Source organism: Plectropomus leopardus, chromosome 2 (genome assembly GCF_026936395.1).
Source record: "Plectropomus leopardus strain MGB_pleo_1.0 chromosome 2, ASM2693639v1, whole genome shotgun sequence".
NCBI classification, from domain to species: Eukaryota; Metazoa; Chordata; class Actinopteri; order Perciformes; family Serranidae; genus Plectropomus; species Plectropomus leopardus.
The window spans coordinates 215,710-235,823 of record NC_142177.1 but is presented as its reverse complement, the minus strand read 5'-3'; the positions used below and the strand labels follow the sequence as shown (position 1 = coordinate 235,823).

Genomic DNA, 20,114 nt, shown 5'->3' with positions numbered 1-20,114 from the left:
GTAGACCAGGATGACTTTGTGTTATCTCCAGCGCCACCTAGTGGTTTTAGGAAGTACTACATCATGTGAAGGGTGTCAATGGTCCAAACTTTCTGCATGAAAACTCATGAAAGTTGGTACGCTCATCCAGCCTGGCGAGAAATTCATATTTTTATGGTTTCACAAACGGGCATGGCAAAATGATTCCACAGTTCCCCCCTATGTAGCCCCAATGGCTGGTTTAAACTACAAATACAAAATTCGGCACACATATGTATCATGCCCAGACGTACAACAAACCCTCTAAGACCCACCCCCCAAACCCAGCAGAAAGTCGGCCATTCTGAATTATGTGCTGGTTTTTGGCGATTTCAAGATAGCATACTTTTGCTATCTTGTCCTATAGGATTCATTCGATTGACTTCAGAATCAATGTGTGCATTCTCAACTCCTTGGAGATGAAAAGTTATCAAAGGTCCGCGCATAACTTTTACGGTTTTCGTGTTATGTGGCGTACATTTTTGATGTCTCGGCATACAACAGGAAATTGGTGTAACTTTGGTGTATATTGTCTGATCTGCCTGAAACGTCTTAGGTTTGATAAGGGGTCCCATCCTGAACACATCTGTATAACAATATTCTCTAGTCGCGATAGCGCCACTTAGTGGCCAAAAGTAAAAACTTTTTTTTATACTTTTATCAACTTGGCCTTCACAATTTATTGGATCCAGTTAAAGTCAAGGTTAAATGTCATAGGTTCGATAAGGGTCCTGCCCTGAACACATCTATATGACAATATTCACAAGTTGTAATAGTGCCACCTACTGGCAACAGAAAGTAAGCCTTGAGGGACAATTATCATTGGATTTACATGATATGTACATGGTTTGGTCTACAAATGATGTACACAAAAATGACATGTAATTTGTGTCCCCCCTGCTGCCACCTAATGGCCACTAGAATTACTGAACCATGTAAAATAGCTCACTTCTGGAATTCTTTGTGTACATTATCCGACTTTCACAGAAATGAATGACCGCTTTAGCTGGAGTCCCACCAGTACCCCGAACATATGTGGTGGTGCGAGGGCCCTTTCATCGCTGCTTGCAGCTTTAATTTTAAATCGTTATTTTTGACTTATAGAGTTAATTTCTATTATTACATGCAGCAATTATTACGTTATCATTAATCACACTTGAATTATTGTTTTATTTATAAATTTTCATGAGTATCTTTTAGTTGCCATAAGTTCATACCTGCTATTGTTTGCAGAGACAGGTATGAGTGTTTTAGACTGAGATGGCATGTGCTGTGAACAGAGAGGCTGGATGTTCGCTTTCTTGCTGTATTGATGTCAGTTAAACAAAACTAAATTGGGATAATTTGTCCCCCACTATTACCCACACTCCAGGAGGACAGAAGAATGCTACCAAACAAGACATAAGGGTTACAACAGTGTTTTTTTCTTCACCTTTGAATTAATTAGCTAAGACATTAAGCTCATACATGCCAACAAATTGGCTGCAGTCTTCAAGTGCACTGTAAGTTTGTTTTAGCATGTTAGACTGTTAAACTGTTCTCCAGACAGTTTTTAAAGGGCAAAGTAGACTGAAAACTTTTTCGGCCAGGGTTGGACAGTACTTTCCAGCATGTCACAGCTTTCATTGGATGATGTCAAGGACAACGAGAGAGTTGTAGCAGCTGTCGAGGGCCAACTGCTACTAATGATGAGGCCCCACAACTGGTTCTTCCACCCCCACACAAAAAAGCCACACTCTATGTGATTGATGTCATTGAGAACATTCCAAAGTCTTCCTAGACACACATTCAGGGATATAGGTCTTTAGAATGACTATTCCATTTCTAAGTTACTTGTTACTTGTGTTACTTGTTTTACTTGTGTTGCTTGTTTTGTTTTGCACTGCTAGACTCGTAATTTTTATATCTTATATGTGTATCTTCTATTTTATCTGGTTTTATCTGATTCTGATTCTGATTCTAAGAACAAAAGCTATGCAATGTTCTCTCTGAACTCTATGCTAGAGCAGTGATTGATGACTGTCTAGGCAGTCTAGGCAGCCTGTTACCATCAGGTTCTGTAATTAGGTTTTCGCAAACACTATTTCGGTTATCAGAAACATCACACAGCCAGTAATTGTCGGTTGGGACTTTTTAATTGCAAATGATGTAGTGTTGGACTTGAAGGAAGGCGATTTTTAAGTAGGGAACCGCACTAGACTCTCTGTCCTAGGTGCAAGTGAAACTGCTCCCCTAAGCTGTATTGCTGTCACCTTATGTCCTGTTGCTGTACCTGACATGTGACAAATGAATGTTTTGACTACAGTTTAGCCTACTAGTGGTGTGACTGAACTCAAAACTGACTAAAGAGGTGTCCTTGAGCTGGGTCCACCTAGTTCTCAAGGTCTGACAGCAATATGCACACTTGCTCCTGGACAGGCAGGGCTGACTTATGTCAGAGTAATGAACTCGACAAATGCTAAGGTAAAAATATTGACAATGACTACTCTGTAATGATAGGTAGTGTAGCCGCAGTAACCACCACAGCAGATCGTCACTGCAGGAACACACTGACGCAGTCAGACACAGCATCAAGCTTGATGACAGCAGATGCTTCACCTATCAAACAGAGAGAATACAGAGCTGCACCCAACACCAGAGCAGAGATAAACAGGCAGGTTCAGCTGCTCCTTGCATAAGAAATCATAGAGGAAAGCTTTTGCCCCTGGTGTTACCTTGTTGTTCTGGTAAGACAAAAAGATGGTGGCTACAGATATGACTACAGGAAGGTGAATGCACCCACAATTAAAGACTCATACCCTACAGAAGCCCTTGACAGACTTTCAGGTGCATGCTGGTTGAGCACAATGGACTTACCCAGTGGACATTGGTAGGTTGAGGTTGAACCAAATGACAGGGGAAAAACAGCTTCAGCACTGGTGGTGCTCTGTACCACTTCAAATAGATGCCCATGGGCTTGACAAATGCCCCACCAACTTTTCAAAGGTTTATGGAGCTTGTGCTCTATGGCCTGCACCAAAAGGAACGCTTGATTTACCTGGATGATGTCCTTATGTTCAGTTGCTTTTTTACAGAGCCTGGAAGAAGTGTTCAAGAGGTTTTTGCACTGCTAGTTTCAAGTTTAAAACCAGAAAGTGCCAGCTTGTACAAACACAAGTGTCTGTCCTTGAACATGTAGCTTTCAACCGTGGACTCTAACCAGATGCAAGAAACCTTGAAAAGGTTTGTTGATGTCACACCCCTTTGTCACAGGAGTTATAAACCCAGGACTTTGCTTGGTTTGCTTGTGCTGCAGCAAGCAGCTGTTAATCTAACTTGAAAGAGAGAAATTTTTAAAACAGCCCATGCTCCATGTGTTCTAAATGATGACTTAGAACCAAAGGACTTTGCATGAGACAGTGAGACAATTTGAATGCAACAAAGCCTGATAAGCTGTCATGATGATCTCATCTCAGCCATGAGATGTCAGAAGATGATCCAGCTGTTCATTGGGAACAGCAAGCCGAGTGTAACTGAGCTACCCGTAAAGTGTCCTCACAAAGGCAACACTGCAACTTTCCAGAGTGAACATTTTCCCTGGCATCGAAACTGCTGATGAAGGTGAAACGATCTTTCCTGTGCTTTTATGGGGTTGATGCTCTTAAATGATGGGGAGACATAGCAAGTGATAGACCTAAGTAATCAGGCCTCTTCTTTATCTTTTCCTTCAATGTTTTATGGGATAGGTTGCATCTCTGCTGTTGACTAATGCTTAACATAGATGGTTCTTCATCTGCTTGATCATCTTGCACTATTTCCGTGCACCTGATCAAGTCCAGATGTCACATCTTTTTCAGTTCCTCACTGGTTTTCATCCCATGATTTTTATTGTTGCTTCATTTATTAGTTTGTTGTTCAATTAGTCATTGAATTGACTTTGTGTCTTTGCCGTATTCACTGTTTCATCATTTATCCATACTAATTCTTAAACAGGACATATTGTGCACATTTTCAGATCTCGAACTCCAGTGGAGCAGCTTTGTATCATTCACTATCCAAAAACTCTCCAGATCTTCAGAAAACTGTATCTGAAATCGTCTATCATAGCCCTGTTTTCAGCAGAGCTCTGAGCAGGCCCCAGGAAGTGCACCACCCTCTGAAGCAAAATTTACATAGTGGCACTACAGCGTCACGTGATGCACACTGGCCCAGAAAGACTTTTCCCCATGTGCTTAACATTGGGAAAGAGACCCCCTTAAACCACTGGATAATTTTTTTGAGACAAGTTGACTTTTAGAACGTATTTTTTAATAGCCAAAAGCATTGAGTCCTAAAGATGTAAAATGCGCCATTTTCCGAATGAAGATTTGGAATTGAACGCACATGTAACTCTTGGAGTCCCTGATACAGCACAGGCTTCGTGCCAGCCATAGTGATGGATATTTTTGAATGATAATTCATAATTTTTACCATTTTACAACACATCCATCTGCTGTTGGCTGTAAAGCCTGTAATATGGACGTCTTACCGTGGCTGTATCAGAGACCATATGTACAGTCTACGGTCAGTATTCAAACTACCGGTTATCAGTGAGCAGCTACTAGTACTAGTACTAATGTATAGGTCGATTTCTACAAATTTGGCAAGGGGACATTTTTTTCACATCAGCATTTTCTTTTACTACTAGTGACAATTACTAAACGGTACTGAAAGTAGTAGTTACTTAAAGTTGAGCTGTGTAATAATGCACAAGGCAATATTACAAGGCACGTCCTTTTATTATATTTCTGTGGGCAAAATACATTTTGCTTCTGTTAATTTCATTTCTCCGGTCGTGATTACGATATGATTCCCTGATAAGTGTATATATATTTCTGTGTGTGTGTGTGCGTGAGTTTGTGTGTGTGTAGAGAGAGATTAATATATCATTATCTGATTATCACGTAAATATAAAAAACTGACAGCACAGCTTTCGTTATACTGCCGATTAGCTGCTGTTGCTAATAAGCAAAGCTACTATGAGAGGAATGCTTGTGAATGAGCACTGTTCGCTTTGAGCACTCAACTAGGGTAACTTGCGTGAGCAAGCCAGTGAGTCAGAGTCAATGCTCCGGTAAACTCGGCCACACTCTGCCGTGTTCGGTTGCCGTTTATAACTTCTACGCATGCTCTGTGGGCCAGTAGATCTGGGTAATTCTTTTTCTAAACCCATAAAAAGAGTTTTCTCTGCTTCATGCACCACTGAGCAGCTCTCATACGAATGAATGAGGCCCCGCCCCCACAGCTGTATCCAGATTTATAATAGATCCATGGCTCTGAGATGGTGGGTTTCAGCTTCCTCCTCCTCCGTGCTGCTCTGTGCCCGCCTCCCGCTCTGCCCACTCTGCTGATTGGTCGGCTTTCCAAAACTACCTGAGGCATATGTCGATTCAGAAATTCTGTTTGCAAACAGTAAACGGAGAAACTAATGTAGTTTGTTGTTGTTACTTGGGCATTATGACCTTCAAGACACAGGCTTACATGTTAGATTCTGAATCCGGATATTGTGGTGAGTAAACAGTTATCCGAGTAACTGTTGAACCATATGGTGGATTTTATTTTTTACCCGCGCTCCACTTTTACTTAGTTTCTAATACACTCTATTGTAGATACACAAGTGGCTGATAAAATGTTTCCTCTGCTGTTGACAAACAGCTATAAACTGATTATCTTATAAGGGATATTACCATGTGGGCTCAGGAACACGGAAAAGTTCAGAAAACCATTGTCAGTTAACACAGTTCGTCGCAACATCTACAAGTGGAAGTTAAAACTCTACCATGCAAAGTGAAAGCCACATATCAACAACACCCAGAAATGCTGACACAAAGTGGAAAAGTGTGCTGTGGTCTGACGAGTCCACATTTCACATTGTCTTTGGAAATCATGGACCATGTGTCCTCCGGGCCAAAGAGGAAAAAGACCATCCAGACTGTTATCAGCGCAGAAGTTCAAAAGCCAGCATCTGTGATGGTATGGTGGTGTGTTAGAGCCCATGGCATGAGTAACTTGCACATCTGTGAAGGCATCATTAATGCTGAAAGGTACATACAGGTTTTTGAGCAACATATGCTACCATCCAAGCAACGTCTTTTTTAAGGTCGTTACAACAGCTTGGCTTTGTAGTAAAAGAGTGCGGGTACTAGACTGGCCTGCCTGAGTGGTGCATTATGAAGCGCAAAAGACGACAAGGGAGACCCCGGACTCCTGAGCAACTGAAGTCGTACCTCAAGCAAGAATGGGAGAGAATTCCACCTTCAAAGCTTCAACAATTAGTGTCCTCAGTTCCCAAATGCTTATTGAGTGTTGTTAAAAGAAAAAGGTGATGTAACACAGTGGTAAACATTCCCGTGTCCCAGCTTTTTTGGAATGTGTTGCAGGCATCAAATTCAAAATGAGTGAATATTTGCAAAAAAAAAAAAAAAAAGTTTATCAGTTTGAACATTACATAACTTGTCTATGTAGTGTATTCAATTGAATGTAGGTTGAAAAGGATTTGCAAATCATTGTATGCTGTTTTTATTTATGTTTTACACTATGTCCCAACTTAATTGGAATTGGGGTATGTATTTAGTCTGCATGCTCTTTTAACTAGGTGAATACATAAATATCTGATAAACTTAAATCGTCCAAAAAAGGTATTATGCAAAGATGATAAGCACACTACTGACTAGTAAAAGATGATCAACTGAGTTGTGTCCATTTTGCTGACAGTTCCAGTCTCTGATCCTCCATTTTCAGTGTTGAGCAGACCTGATGGAAAAGAACACACCCACGCACACACACACACACACACACACACACACACACACACACACACACACAGAGATATCACAGTTTTATCATTGTTAGGAATCAGCGTTCATATTTTGTGTTATTTTTGTCACATGATGTTACAAAAGATAAACCAATCAGATCTGAATAAGATTTGGATCGGCTAAATTAATTTTTATTTACATCTGCAGTGTGCAGATTCGTTAGGCCTGCAAACTGACCTTCACTCCTTAAATGCTGAGATGCTTAGTTAGTGGCCAATAAATAAAATCACCAATAGTTTGATTCAGTCATTGTTTAGTTAGTAATACATAAGGGTGGTTGTATCCACATGGTTAAATGCATTTATTGTAAGTGGCTTTGGATGAAGTGGCAGCTCTTTATTATCATGATCACTACTTAATTTTCTTCTGGTGATATTTAAGCACTTCCTACCCCACACACTAACATGTTCCCATCCCAAATTGTCACATATTGCAGCTTTGCAGTGGACTTTTGCTTCCAAATATTAAATTTTAGTTGTCAGAATCAGAATCAGCCTTATTGGCCACATATGCTTACACAGACGAGGAATTTGACTCCGGTTAGCTTTGCTCTCAATGTACAGGAATTAAACATTAAATATAAAAAAATTAAAACAGATAGAAACAAAAATTTATAGTTTTAAATTTATGTATGTACAAGCCCTAATTAAACAATTTTAGCTAATATATACAAGTCTGTGTGCATCGTAGTGCAGTTTCAAGGAGTGTAAAGAATCTGACATAAGCTTAAACAAGATAACAAATGTGTGATGTATATAAAAAAAAATGCAAAAGGTCATATGGTTAAAAGCAAGATAAAAAGAATGTAAATTGTGCATTAGTGATTATTCCAACACTGTGACCGGTAAGAGTTCATCAAAGTGACAGTCTGGGGGAAGAAACTGTTTCTGTGTTTGGTTATTTTGGTGTGCAGTGATCTGTATGTTCTACCAGATGGGTGGAGTTTGAAAAGTTTGTGTCCAGGGTGTTTGGGGTCTGCAGCGATGTTAGCTACCCGTTTCCTGACCCTGGACCAGAATAAGTCCTGGATGGTGGGGAGCTCGGTCCCGATAATCTGCTCTGCAGACCTGAATGTCCTTTGTAGTCTGTTCCGGTCCTGTTTAGTGGCAGATCCAAACCAGACAGAGATGCAAGTGCAGAGAACAGACTGAATGATGGCGGTGTAGAACATGATCAGCAGCTCCTCAAGCAGGTTGAACTTCCTGAGCTGTTGTAGGAATTATAGCCTCTGCTGGGCCTTTTTCCAGACAGAGTCTATGTGTGTGAGAGATTGTAGATCCCAGAAACTTGAAGGTATCCAAAGTAGACACTGTGCTGTTCAGAATTGTGAGGGGGTGAAATCTACTACTGAAATCCACTCTTATCTCCACAGTCTTGAGCAGGTTCAGCTCCACCAGAGGACTAGCTGTTCTACCTCCTGCCTGTATGCAGACTCATCATTGTCACGGATGACACCAGTGACTGTGGTGTCATCTGCAAACTTCAGGAGTTTTTTGATGCTCCCCAGCCTAACCTGCTGCCTCCTGTCAGTCAGGAAGCTGGTGATCCATGGAGGGCTTCTTGGGGACTGGGAAGATGGTGGAGCGTTTGAAGCAGAGAGGTACTTCACACAATTCCAGGAATTGGTTGAAGATCTGGATGGAGATGGAGGTCAGCTGGTCAGCACAGGCTCTCAGGCAGGAGGGGGGGACACCATCAGGTCCTGGAGCCTTCCTGGTCTTCTGTCTCTGAAAGGGCTGTCGCACGTACTCTTTGCAGATCAGTAGTGCAGGAGGGGAATCCGAGGGGAGGGGGTGGCAGGGGGGGCAGATTGTTCTATTAATTGGGAGGCTGGTGTGAAAGAGTCCTTTTTTTAAACCTGGTGTAGAAGCTGTTCAGGTCATCTGCCAGTTGGCGGTTTCCCATGGGAAGGGGGGATGGTCTCCTGTCGTTGGTGATGTCCTGCAGGTAAACTGATACAGGGCTGTTGGCTAAGAAGCTGTTTTGTAGCTTTTCAGTGTAGCTCCTCTTAGCCACTCTCATCGCCTTTGTCAGATTTCTGGCCCGTTCCCCACTTCTGTAGGCCTCTTCCTTGGCCTGACGCAGCTTCCTTAGCTTTGGTGTGAACAGGATTTGTTGTTGTTGAATGTGAAGGTCTTGGTATACATGCACATGCCCTCACAAAAAGTGATGTAAGACGTCACAGTGTCAGTAGAGTTGAGATCTGAGCTGGGGTGAAGGAAAACATTTGACGTTTATGAAAAACGTCTCAAAGTGAGGGCTGCATGATTTCTTCAGCACTGTGACATCTGTACACCAACATGTGTTTATGTATGTTCCGCCTCTCCTCATCTTCCCCGAGAGCTCCGTGACGTGGTCCACTCAGAAGAGCTGGAATCCTGGCAGCTGTAGTGCACTGTTCAGGACGTGTTCACCGAGCCAGGTTTCAGTGAAGCACAGGGTGTTAGAACTGCAAAAATTTAAAAAAAAAAAAAAAGTTTTTTGAATCGAGAAGCAGCAATTTATCCATCTTATTTACCAGGGAGTGGACATTCACCAGGTGAATGGATGGGAGAGGAGTACGAAATCTCCGCTGCCTCAGCTTGATGAGCACTCCTGGTCACATCCTCCATCTGCGTCTCTGGCAAATCCCAAAGAGAGCCGCTGATGCTCCTCCGAAATCTCTGAGAAACTTTCCATTTCAGTAAAAACTGGTGAAAACGTTCCAGCAGAGAGCCTTCCAATATTTAGGAGTTCCTCTCTGGTGCATGTGACCAGAGAGGGGGAGCCAAAGACAGAAAAAAACAAACAAAAATACAAGAGAACGAAGAACCAAGGCGGCCATCCGTTGCACCATCTTGGGATACTTTAATTTGAAACTTATTGTTATCCTTCTGCCTCTGCTCTTTACGTTCCAATATTCTGCTACCATGATGTCAACAAATGCACATGAAGTGATGATGCTGTACATGGTTATGTTTAGGCAGCAACACTACATGGCAAACAACAGAAGGACGTTGACATACACATGCTAACACGGGATGGTCAGGTTTAGGTGACAGTCACAGATGGTTATGTTTAGGGAAAGGAGGCACATGGGTAGGTGTTAGGGAAAAAAATCCATCCATCCATCCTTCATCCATTTTCATCATCTTATTCAGCTGCTAGCATTCTTCCTCCCAATGCTCCTGTAAGTCCCCCTTTCCTTAATGAGATCACAATAAAGCCACCTCAAGTCCAGAAAGTCATCATTGAACATTTCATTTGTAATGATGCAACACCATCCAGTCACAGCCAGAGCAGAGTAAGAACCTTCTGAGGACAACTGCAAAAGCTTAATGGCAAGGTCAATGATGACACCTGGCACACCCAGGTGGACCTACTTCTCAACGATGCTACCCTGTCTGACTCTAAAAAAGTGGAAATAATCATAGAGAGCCTGCTCAGCCCATTTGCTGACATTGTCAAGCTGCTTGGAACAAATGCACCCCTTGAGGCTTACCTCACTCAGCTTGAATCAGCATTTGGAGAGGATGGTGAGGAGCTATTTGCAACTTTCTTGGGTTCAAACCAGATGTCCTGGGAGAAGCACCTTCAAGCTCTCCTTATTAAAGCCATCTCCATAGGGGCAGTTTCACCTGAAGAGTCCGACATGTACTTACTCCGGCAATTCTGCTGGGGGTGCTGGGAACAGAGCTTGATCATTGGTCTTCAACTTGAGCACCAGAAAGCTGATCCCCCATCTTTCCCAGAATTATTTTTCCTTTTCAGAACAGAAGAGGACCGGCCGGCATGCAACGAATGTTCACTGAGTCTTGCACATGTCAGTGTTTGAAGAGGAACCTGTTGCCAGGAACCTGTTGAAGTTGCCTAACTTTGGAAACAAGTGGCACAATTAATACACAAAGAAGGAAAGGAGTCTAAACATCAAGAGGATCCAAGCAACTCTACAAGGAAGGAAACACCCTTGCAAAGTGAAAATATAGCAGCCCGTGTCACAAATCCTTAGACATCCCGGACTCCCATTCCACCAAGACCATGGTTTTGCTTTAAGTGTGGAGACCACGGCCACATTGCAGCAAACTACACAAATGGACCTAACCCTGACCCTCTGAGACAAAAGTGACAGATTCTGGGAGCACGGAGCCCGCAAAGCATCTTTAAACTTGGAGAGGCTCCTGCTGTGGTACGACCAGGAGCTGAGGACGTCGATCGGATAATTCCCATAACAATGACCCACAATGTGGAAGAGGAGACAGAGCCCCTGAAGACACTGATGGACTCAGCCACACCCTACCTCCTGGAGTTGTGGGCCCCCGCTACATTTCTACAGTCTCTTTACAGGAGAAACAAGGTGTGATTCTCGATACCGGATCTCAGGTCATGACCATCTCAGAGATTTACTATTGCAGATATCTGCCATCCCTCCCCATTCAGCATTTCCATCATCTGCTCGAGGTTGAAGGGGCTGGGGGTCAGCCTGTGCACTATCTGGGCTTTGTTGTTCTAACTTTCCCTGAGAGTGTTACTGGGGCAGAGGAGAAGTTGACTGCTCTAGCCCTTGTTGTTCCGAGATGCCAGTTTAATAGCAGAATTCTACTGTCGGTTGGCACAAATGTTTTGCTGCAGCTCTACCAACGTGGGATAGATTGTGACAGGCCGACCTTCCTGAGAAGGTCAGACGTCGTTGAATTGCTCCTCCAACACGTCATTGGTGAAGTATCTGCTGCTAAGAGTGTAATGTCCCTTAACTCCTCACAGTCTGTGCCCACTGACACAAACAACTGCTGTGAGATGCCTTTTAAAGAGCTATCAAGGTGAACACCCCAGTGACAGGGGGACTGTAAAACACTACCTTAGAGAGCTCCTTGATGCTGGAATAATAAGAGAGTCCTAGTGCCTAGGAAGCAGCCCCCCACAAAAAGGAACAAAATTTGAAAAATCTGAAACATACAAACATCAAAACATGCACACACATGCACACACTACCCACATATACCCTGCCTAAAATAATCTAATATTTAATCTCTATTGGACTCCTGAAAATACACATTATACATCTTTCATGTCATTGGGTGTGAATTCATCATTGATTCATCATAAGTATGTATCTGACTTTACTTAACACATACAATGGTAATGTATGTGTTGATACATGATACAGCATGGACTGTTATAGTAATCAGTGGTCAGTGGTCGTCCAACTGAGAATGGGAAAGAATCTGTTTTGTTTGTTTTAGAGTGCTGAAATGGGGTATGATGGGATCTGAGTTTGATGGAAAGTCACTCATGGCTGCTTGAAAAATGCTTCCAGAGTCAAAACATGACTAGTCTAAGTCCAACGATGTTTGCTCTCCCAGCAAATCTTCAGGATCCAGTCTGGTCTTACGACATTTTAAGGAAAGTGGGAAGAAAAGTAAAAAAGTGAAATTTTGATGTTTTTCGTGACTGTTTCTCGTGTGTTTCACTATGTTAGCCTCCTCCATTGCCTTCTTTTGGTGCGTTAGAGTGACATCAGCATAGATTAATTGTTTTTACTTTCAGTTTTAGCACTAACCTATATTAGGAGATCAGAACTGCACTGTATAATATTGCTGCAGGTGGCATCTCATTTCTAAACACTGCATATGCACATCAACAAGTCTGAGAGAGGTGTTCACCACTTTCCATGCAAAGTTTGTGATTAATAAAAACAAACTTGATGGGAGAATGTGCACACCTGTCGTAAAACGATGTTGCAGTGGTGAAATAAAGGTTAATTTCGCCACAAATTACACGTTACTTATAGATCCGCTTTCGCAGATATGAGGCAGATCCACCTTGGACAATTCCAAGTTGATTTTAGGTTTAATAAAGGAAATCACGGACTTAAAGACGTACGCACAGTTTTATAAATCTGAATATTCAGTTTTGAAAATCTGAATTATGGAAGCACACCAATTTCTGTTACTAGTAGTATTAATCTTTTTATAAATGAGACCACTGTAGTGTTCCATTGAACAAGTATTCTGTGTCTTGTGTCTTACTCTGTCCCTCCTGGTCATTGTCCATGACCTCAGCCTGAGTAATCCACTCCATATAGCCCTTGAGGTCTTCATCCAGCTGCTGGGTTTCCCTCAGCTTCTGAAACTCTCCACGAGACTTGGCCTTCTCCCGCTCTTTTGTGAACTCGCTTGAAATGAAGCAAGACAACAAATCTGAAGCACTCTTAGAGATAATGTGAACTGCAGACACAAAAGATTGTAGGGTAAGCGGACAGAGCAAAGAGTAAATCATGATTATGCCAAAAAAAACATCTCAAAAAATGTATGGAGGAGTAATATTTATATTTAGGATATTCCTACCCACTGAGCACACCCAAAACAAGGTTCAGTACGAAGAAGGAGCCAACCAGGATGAGTGTGGTAAAATAGATCCATGGCCATTCCATTCCTATAGCATCGTTTACCTGTCAAACAAAGCACACATTTTTGTCTTTATTAAAGAAATAAGAACATGTAACTTATATTTTGAAACAGCAACATCTGCCTTGTGCTAAGGCCTACAAAATGTTTACCAACAAGTGAAACACACTTGTATTGCCTGTATACACAGAGATAGATCAGAATATAAATATCCTACTACTATAACTGGACAGTGTATGCTTGTGTTTGTGTGTCCCACTATTCCTCAAAACACATTGCTTCAATCCCAGCTTAAACAGCCACAATTAAAAGGTTATGGGGGCCAGCCTTTACATGGTTTATTTTTTATTTTTATTGTGAAATTAATATGGAAATTTGATGGAAAAAACACTGATCTATAAAGGAATGTTTAGGCTACGTGACATGACAGAGGTCCATTTTTATGGATGCAGTGTCAACAGAGAGTGTTTGATGTAACACGATGCAGCATAATGTCTGACGCTCATGTCCAAACAGGACATTGTGGTGTGTCTGGAGCTGCAGCTGGCAGCAGCATGTTGTTTTGCTGGCGTGAAGGGACAAGCGATGTTAAGTGGCTATCCAGCGCGTCCAGCTCCATGGATTGTTGCATGGCTGCTGTGGCATTTGACAGTGTTCTAATAATCTCCACCAAAATGCCATTAAGCAACATTGCAGCTTTGGCTAGATTACTTATAGGCTGTTGAGTGGACAACCCGTGAGGCAAATGAAGAAATAAGAGCCGTTCTGGCTTTCCTCCATGAACAATTGTTTCAACTGAAATTATTTCTGTTTCTACTGAAATTTTCAGTTGTGTTTAGCATTTCACCAGTGTTTGTGAACACATTTCATTATTTTATACAAATAGTGTGTGTGTGTGTGTGTGTGTGTGTGTGTGTGTGTGTGTGGATTTCAGTATGTCTTGCGAGGGCATTTCAGTACTGTGTGTGCGCAGATTACAGTAACTCCTTATTATCCAGTTGCCCCAACAAGTCTCTGAAGTCTCTCCAACTGGTGCAGAGCACTGCTGCACGTGTCCTATCGGGTACCAAAAAAAGGGATCATATTCTTCCTGTTTTAGCTTCTTTGCACTGACTCCTTGTAAAATCCAGAATTGTATTTAAAGTAGTTCCCAAAGTCTCCAAATGTAGAATGGGAGCCAGAGCCTTCAGTTTCACGCTCCCCTTTTATGGAACCATCTTTCAGTTTCAGTCAGGGAGGCAGACACCGCCTACACTTTTAAGGGTAGACTTAAGGCCTTCCTCTTTGATACAGCTTATAATTAGGGCTGGCTCAGGTTGCCTTGACCAGCCCCTAGTTAGGCTGACATAGGTTTAGTCTGCTTGTACTTTCTAGGATACACTGAGCTCCTTTTTCCTTCTCTTGTTCCTTCCATCTGCAAACACTGTTGTCTTTGTACTGTATTACACTAACTTGGTTACCTCTCCGGAGCATACGTGCTCCCTTTTTTTGTAGTTTTCCTGAAACTTGGCTGCAATCTTGGCTGCGCCTGGATTGTGGTGATGGCTGTGCTGATGCTGTGACCATGCCTTTGGCCATGCTCGTGCTGTGGCTGCACTGATGCTGTACCTCCAGCTTGCCTTGATCGTGGTCTTGGTTGTACTGTTGCTGTGGTCCTGTCTGAGGCTGTGCCTTTGTTGTGGGCTTTGGTTGTACAGATGCCGTGATCCTGCTGGACCCGACCATCTACTGCCATTATTATGCATCATGCCTCTAGTATTAATGTATGCATGGGGCTCTTGTTAACACCTATGATTTTTGCACGTAATATTACATGCTATCATAGAGTGCATTTAGTCATTTTACGTCTATCACTATTGTTATACAATGCTATTGTTACCATTATTGCTGTGCTTCTCTCCCCCTCTCTCCCCCTCTCTTTCTCGATCCATTTTGTCATTACTGTAATTTAATTAATATTTACAACATCTTTTGCACATCTGTCCATCCTGGAACAACTATCCTTCCTCAGTCACTCCTCCTGAGGTTTCTATCATTTTTTTCCCCATTACAGGTTTTTTTGTGGGGAGTTTTTCCTTAGACGATGTGAGGGTGTAAGAGCAGAGGGATGTCATATGCTGTAAAGCCATCTGAGGCAAACTGTGTTTTGTGATAATGGGCTTTATAAATAAAATTGAAATTGAAATTGAATTGAATTTGAATGAGACTGGTTCATATGTGAATGTGAGAGGTAATTATGAATAATGTTCCACACGGCCCCTCATATGCATGGGTAGATTTGTAGATGTATCAAAAAGTCGTTTAAATACACGTTTACTGATGTTATAAATTTAACGTATTTGTTCTTGTGATTGTGACTGTATGATAATTTTTCTCGAAATGCGATGATTTTGATCCACCGGTAAAATAATTTAAAATTTCCAATCTGGCAACACTGCTGAGAAGAGAGAAAGAAATTCAAGATGGCAACTATTGAATGTGTTTAATATACTGTTTGCTAGTTTTAAGTTAATGGCACTTGTTTAAGATATCGGGTCATAGTGCTAAGATGTCGTCCATCTTATCTGCTCAGAGAATGCACCAGCATTTTTATTGTTGTTGTGTACATCCCCCCAGATCCAAATACAAAACAATGCACTGCAGAAATTGTATAATTTTATCAACAGCAACATCACCAAGCACCTTGATGGAATTTTCATAGTAGCTGGTGATTTTTGACAAACAGACCTCACATCTGTCTTACCGAAATTCTACCAGCATGTCCAGATCCCCACCTGAGGAAGAAATACCCTGGACAAAGCCCTCCCATGACCTCACTTTGGCCTTTCAGATCATATCTCTCTGTTTCTTCTGCCATCATATTGCTTGCTGATAAAAAGGGTCAATCCAACAGATAAAACTGTTAAAGTGTGGACAAATGAAGCCACAGCAGCTCTACAGGACTGTTTTGAGTGCTCAGATTGGCAAATGTTTAAAGATGCTGTCACTCAAGATAACAAGATCAGTCTTGAAGAATATACATCTTCTGTGACATCATACATCAGCAAATGTGTTGGTGATGTCGTGATCACAAAGACAGTGAAATTATTCCCCAACCAGAAAGCCTGGATGAATGGGAAGGTGAAGGTTCTTTTCAAAGCAAAAAAAGCTGCCTTTCCGTCAGGTGAAATGGAGGCATACATCACTGCCAGATCATGACTGAGAGCTAGCATCAAGGAAGCTAAGAGGAGACACCATCAGAAACTGGAGAGAGACCTCAACAGCAACAGCACTAAAGATAGGTGGCAGGCAATTCAAAATGTCACAGGCTACAAAAGCGCCACCATCATATGTGAGGCAACACTGCCGGACGAGCTGAACACATTTTATGCTGGCTTTGACCTCCTCAAAAAAGACTCAGCTGTGAAGTCGACTGGGGACTGACTGGCGACTGATGTTCTTGTGTTTCAAATACATGGGCCAGACATGGCCATCGAACAGACCGGGGGGGTCTGGCATCGCGTAGTTCCTAGAGCACCTCCTCTTTTTGCATTCTTCATATGGGATGGAAATAAAGTAACGTTGGTTCAGCACGTCGATCAAAGGTCCATAGGTGTAAAGCAGAAAGCCCTCCACAATAAGGATGTGAGTTTCCTCTTCCTCATGGTCAGACTTTGGGACGATCTCGGTGTCCAGGGTGTTGTTGACGCTGTGAGACTTCTCAAACTTCACTGGGTTGTCCAGCCATGCATAGATTGTACTCATCATGGCGTCCGACTGGGGAGTCAACTTCACAGCTGAGTCTTTTTTGAGGAGGTCAAAGCCAGCATAAAATGTGTTCAGCTCGTCCGGCAGTGTTGCCTCACATATGATGGTGGCGCTTTGTTTATATTTACTTTATTTTACTTTGAGTTTTTTCACAGTGGGCGGTCCTCTGGACCCCTCCAGAGGACCGGCCACTGTGGCCCCCCAGGGCTGGGTACTCAGCGCCATCCTGTTCACACTGTACACCCATGACTGCACTCCCAGATGACACCACCATCATAGGCCATATTATAAACAACGATCAAAGTTCATACTGGGAGAAAATCAACAGTCTTGCAGAGTGGTGCACAGAGAGCAACCTACTGCTCAACGTCAGTAAAACAAAGGAGCTGATTGTTGATTTTAGAAAGAAGGAGGCAAAGACACACACCCCTGTCTACATCAATGGAGCCGAGGTAGAGCAGGTGAACAGCTATAGGTTACTTTGAATTGCCATCACTGACAGCCTATCTTGGTCATCACACATCACCACCCAGGTTAAAAATGCACAGAAAATACTCTACCTCCTACGGAAACTCAGGAAGGCTAAATTCTAGAGCAAGATCCTGGTTAACTTCAACAGAGGAGCAATAGAAAGCATACTGACTAGAAACATCATGAACTGCCCAGAGCATTGCTAGTACCCATCTCCAGAGCATTAGTGACCTTGGTGAAGTGAGGTGTCTGCACAGAGCCCAAAGGATACTGAAAGATAGCACCCACCCCAGCCACAGTCTGTTCACCCCGCTATCATCTGAGAAAAGATACAGCAGTATCTGCTGCTGTACCACCAGACTACAGAACAGCTTCTTTCCCCAGACTGTGAGAATCATAAACCCCTCCCTCAATGCCAAAAGATGTAGCAGGATTTTGTGACTAATTTCAATATCATTTCTATTAAAACTAAGTTTAAAAAAATGACTAATAAATATGCCTTGTACTTTGAAAAGAGTACTAGAATATTGTAGTCAAGTACAAGTAATATTACTTACTTATTATTACTTACTAGAAATGTGACTAGAGTATAAGTGAAAGTACTTTAAATAACTTTAAATAAGATTTATTTAAGTAACAGTTTAAAAAAAGCAACATGAGCCTCAATGTCAAAATCAACAGTAAATTAAATTTCTATAGACAGCCCTTTGCAGCCTGTTTATACTACTGATTATTAATCAGTTCAGCCTTACTAGAGTTAACTAGAAAAGAAGCAAAACTCAGATGAAAATGACTGACAATTAATAAAACCTCAGTGAACACTGGCAACAGGTGCAAAAAGCAATATTGAGATGCACATATCAAACAACCTGACACTTCTTATAGAACCAACAGCAAAATAAAATCATCAGACAACATGGAGTGGTCTGAACAATAAAGTGAACAGAAATTACATAAACACATTACAGCAATAATAATAATAATAAAATAATAATAATAATAATAATGATAATAATAACTTAGATTTATATAGCACCTTTCAGATAACCTAAGGACACTGCTTAGGTTACCTTTCAGATAACCTAAGGACACTGCACAATTAAATAAAAATGTAACACAAACAAGCAAATAAGGTTGTAGGCTGTGGTGAACAGATGGTGTTTGAGGAGTTTTTTGAACATGTCCAGAGATCAGGGGTTTTTGATATTTATTGGGAGTGTGTTCCAGAGGGTGGGGGCTGTGACACTAAAACTCTGTGTCCAAGAGTACGGAGTCTTGGTGTGGGGAATGGAGAGCAGGCCTATGTCAAGGCCTATTAGTCCAGTAAAAGACAGGCATGAAAAAATGAGTGCTGTCCTATCATTACAAGACCAAAAGGTAGCGGTTATCAATAACTACGTTAGAATTTGGATTTTGCACTCGTTAAAGTAAAAGGTGCAACACTCTCCATTTAGGAGAGAATTAAATTTTATTTATGATAGTTTCAAAACAAAATTCACTCAAATGAGGTTGCAGGAAAACTAGAGATCAACAAAGTATCAACAAAAATTCACTTTTACAAGGTAATGGAAAACTTGAGTCCAACAAAGTATCAAAATAAAAATAGGTTTCAAACCTGAACAATACAAAAGCTTGAGCAACAACAAGACTTGGCATGAATACGGCGCTGGTTCACTGGCTAACGAGACAAGACGAACTGGCACAGGACAAAAGGAGACGCAGACTATATATACACAAGGTAAGGGGAAACAGGTGGAGACAATCAGGGTGGGGCCGACAATCACAACAGCGGGAAAACACACAAAGGGAGGAAGTAAGGTGACCTGAAACAAGAGGAGAGTTAGGATTTCAAAATAAAACAGGAAATCACAAGACAACATGGACACAAGACAAAAAAACAACTTAACACAACTTCCTTGACATGACAAAGTGTTACCGTTCTTGCAATGACTCAATCCTGTTCTTTGTCACTTTACTTAGGGCGAACAAAGACTGACTTATAATCACAGGGATTTCATTACGTTACTTAAATCACCTGATGACCACTTACAGTGAGTTATACTCACATTATAATACAATATAATAGGGATTATAATGTATTATAAAATATCATTATGTATCACAGCTATGAGAACTTTAATACACTTTGAGCAAATATAGTGAGTGGAGAGCAAATATGTAGTATGGACACCTGACCTGTTAAGTCATTATAAAATGAATTATAGTGTATGATGACTGTTGTAAGTACTCTGACAATTTATAAATGCTTATAATTATATGCACACTATAGCAACCCTGACTATGTGTCAGCCCTGCAATAGTCTGGCAACCTGTCCAGGGTGTATCCTGCCTCTCGCCCAATGACAGCTGAGATAGACTCCAGCCCCCCACGACCGAAGTGACAAGTGGTTACAGACAATGAGTGACTGAGCATCTCTGACTACATACAGGCACAAAACCAAAATCTGATCATACTTTACTCAACCAATTTAGAGATATATCAAAGTAAAAGTTTCATATTTCTACCTTGCATTGACTTCAAATCTGAGACTAGAGGTGCAGTGAAAGCATATTGCTACATAGTGATGTAGAAATATGCATGTGTGTGTCTGTGTGTATTACATTTAATTCAGTTTAATTTAATCCTAACTTGACTAAG

At 41.6% G+C, this 20,114-nt stretch overlaps 1 protein-coding gene across 3 annotated transcripts in view; it reads right to left on the bottom strand.

Annotated features, from left to right (window-relative positions):
• Nucleotides 1–20,114, bottom strand: part of LOC121951505 (dihydropyridine-sensitive L-type skeletal muscle calcium channel subunit alpha-1-like) — a 240,275-nt gene that overhangs the window by 175,637 nt on the left and 44,524 nt on the right. For all 3 annotated transcript variants that reach the window (XM_088082423.1, XM_088082426.1, XM_088082429.1), the window contains exons 7-9: nt 13,178–13,281; nt 12,860–13,005; nt 6,708–6,789 (exon numbers count right to left, since the gene is read on the bottom strand). In XM_088082423.1, coding sequence (XP_087938549.1) covers nt 6,708–6,789; nt 12,860–13,005; nt 13,178–13,281 — 332 coding nt within the window. The remainder of the gene's footprint in view (nt 1–6,707; nt 6,790–12,859; nt 13,006–13,177; nt 13,282–20,114) is intronic.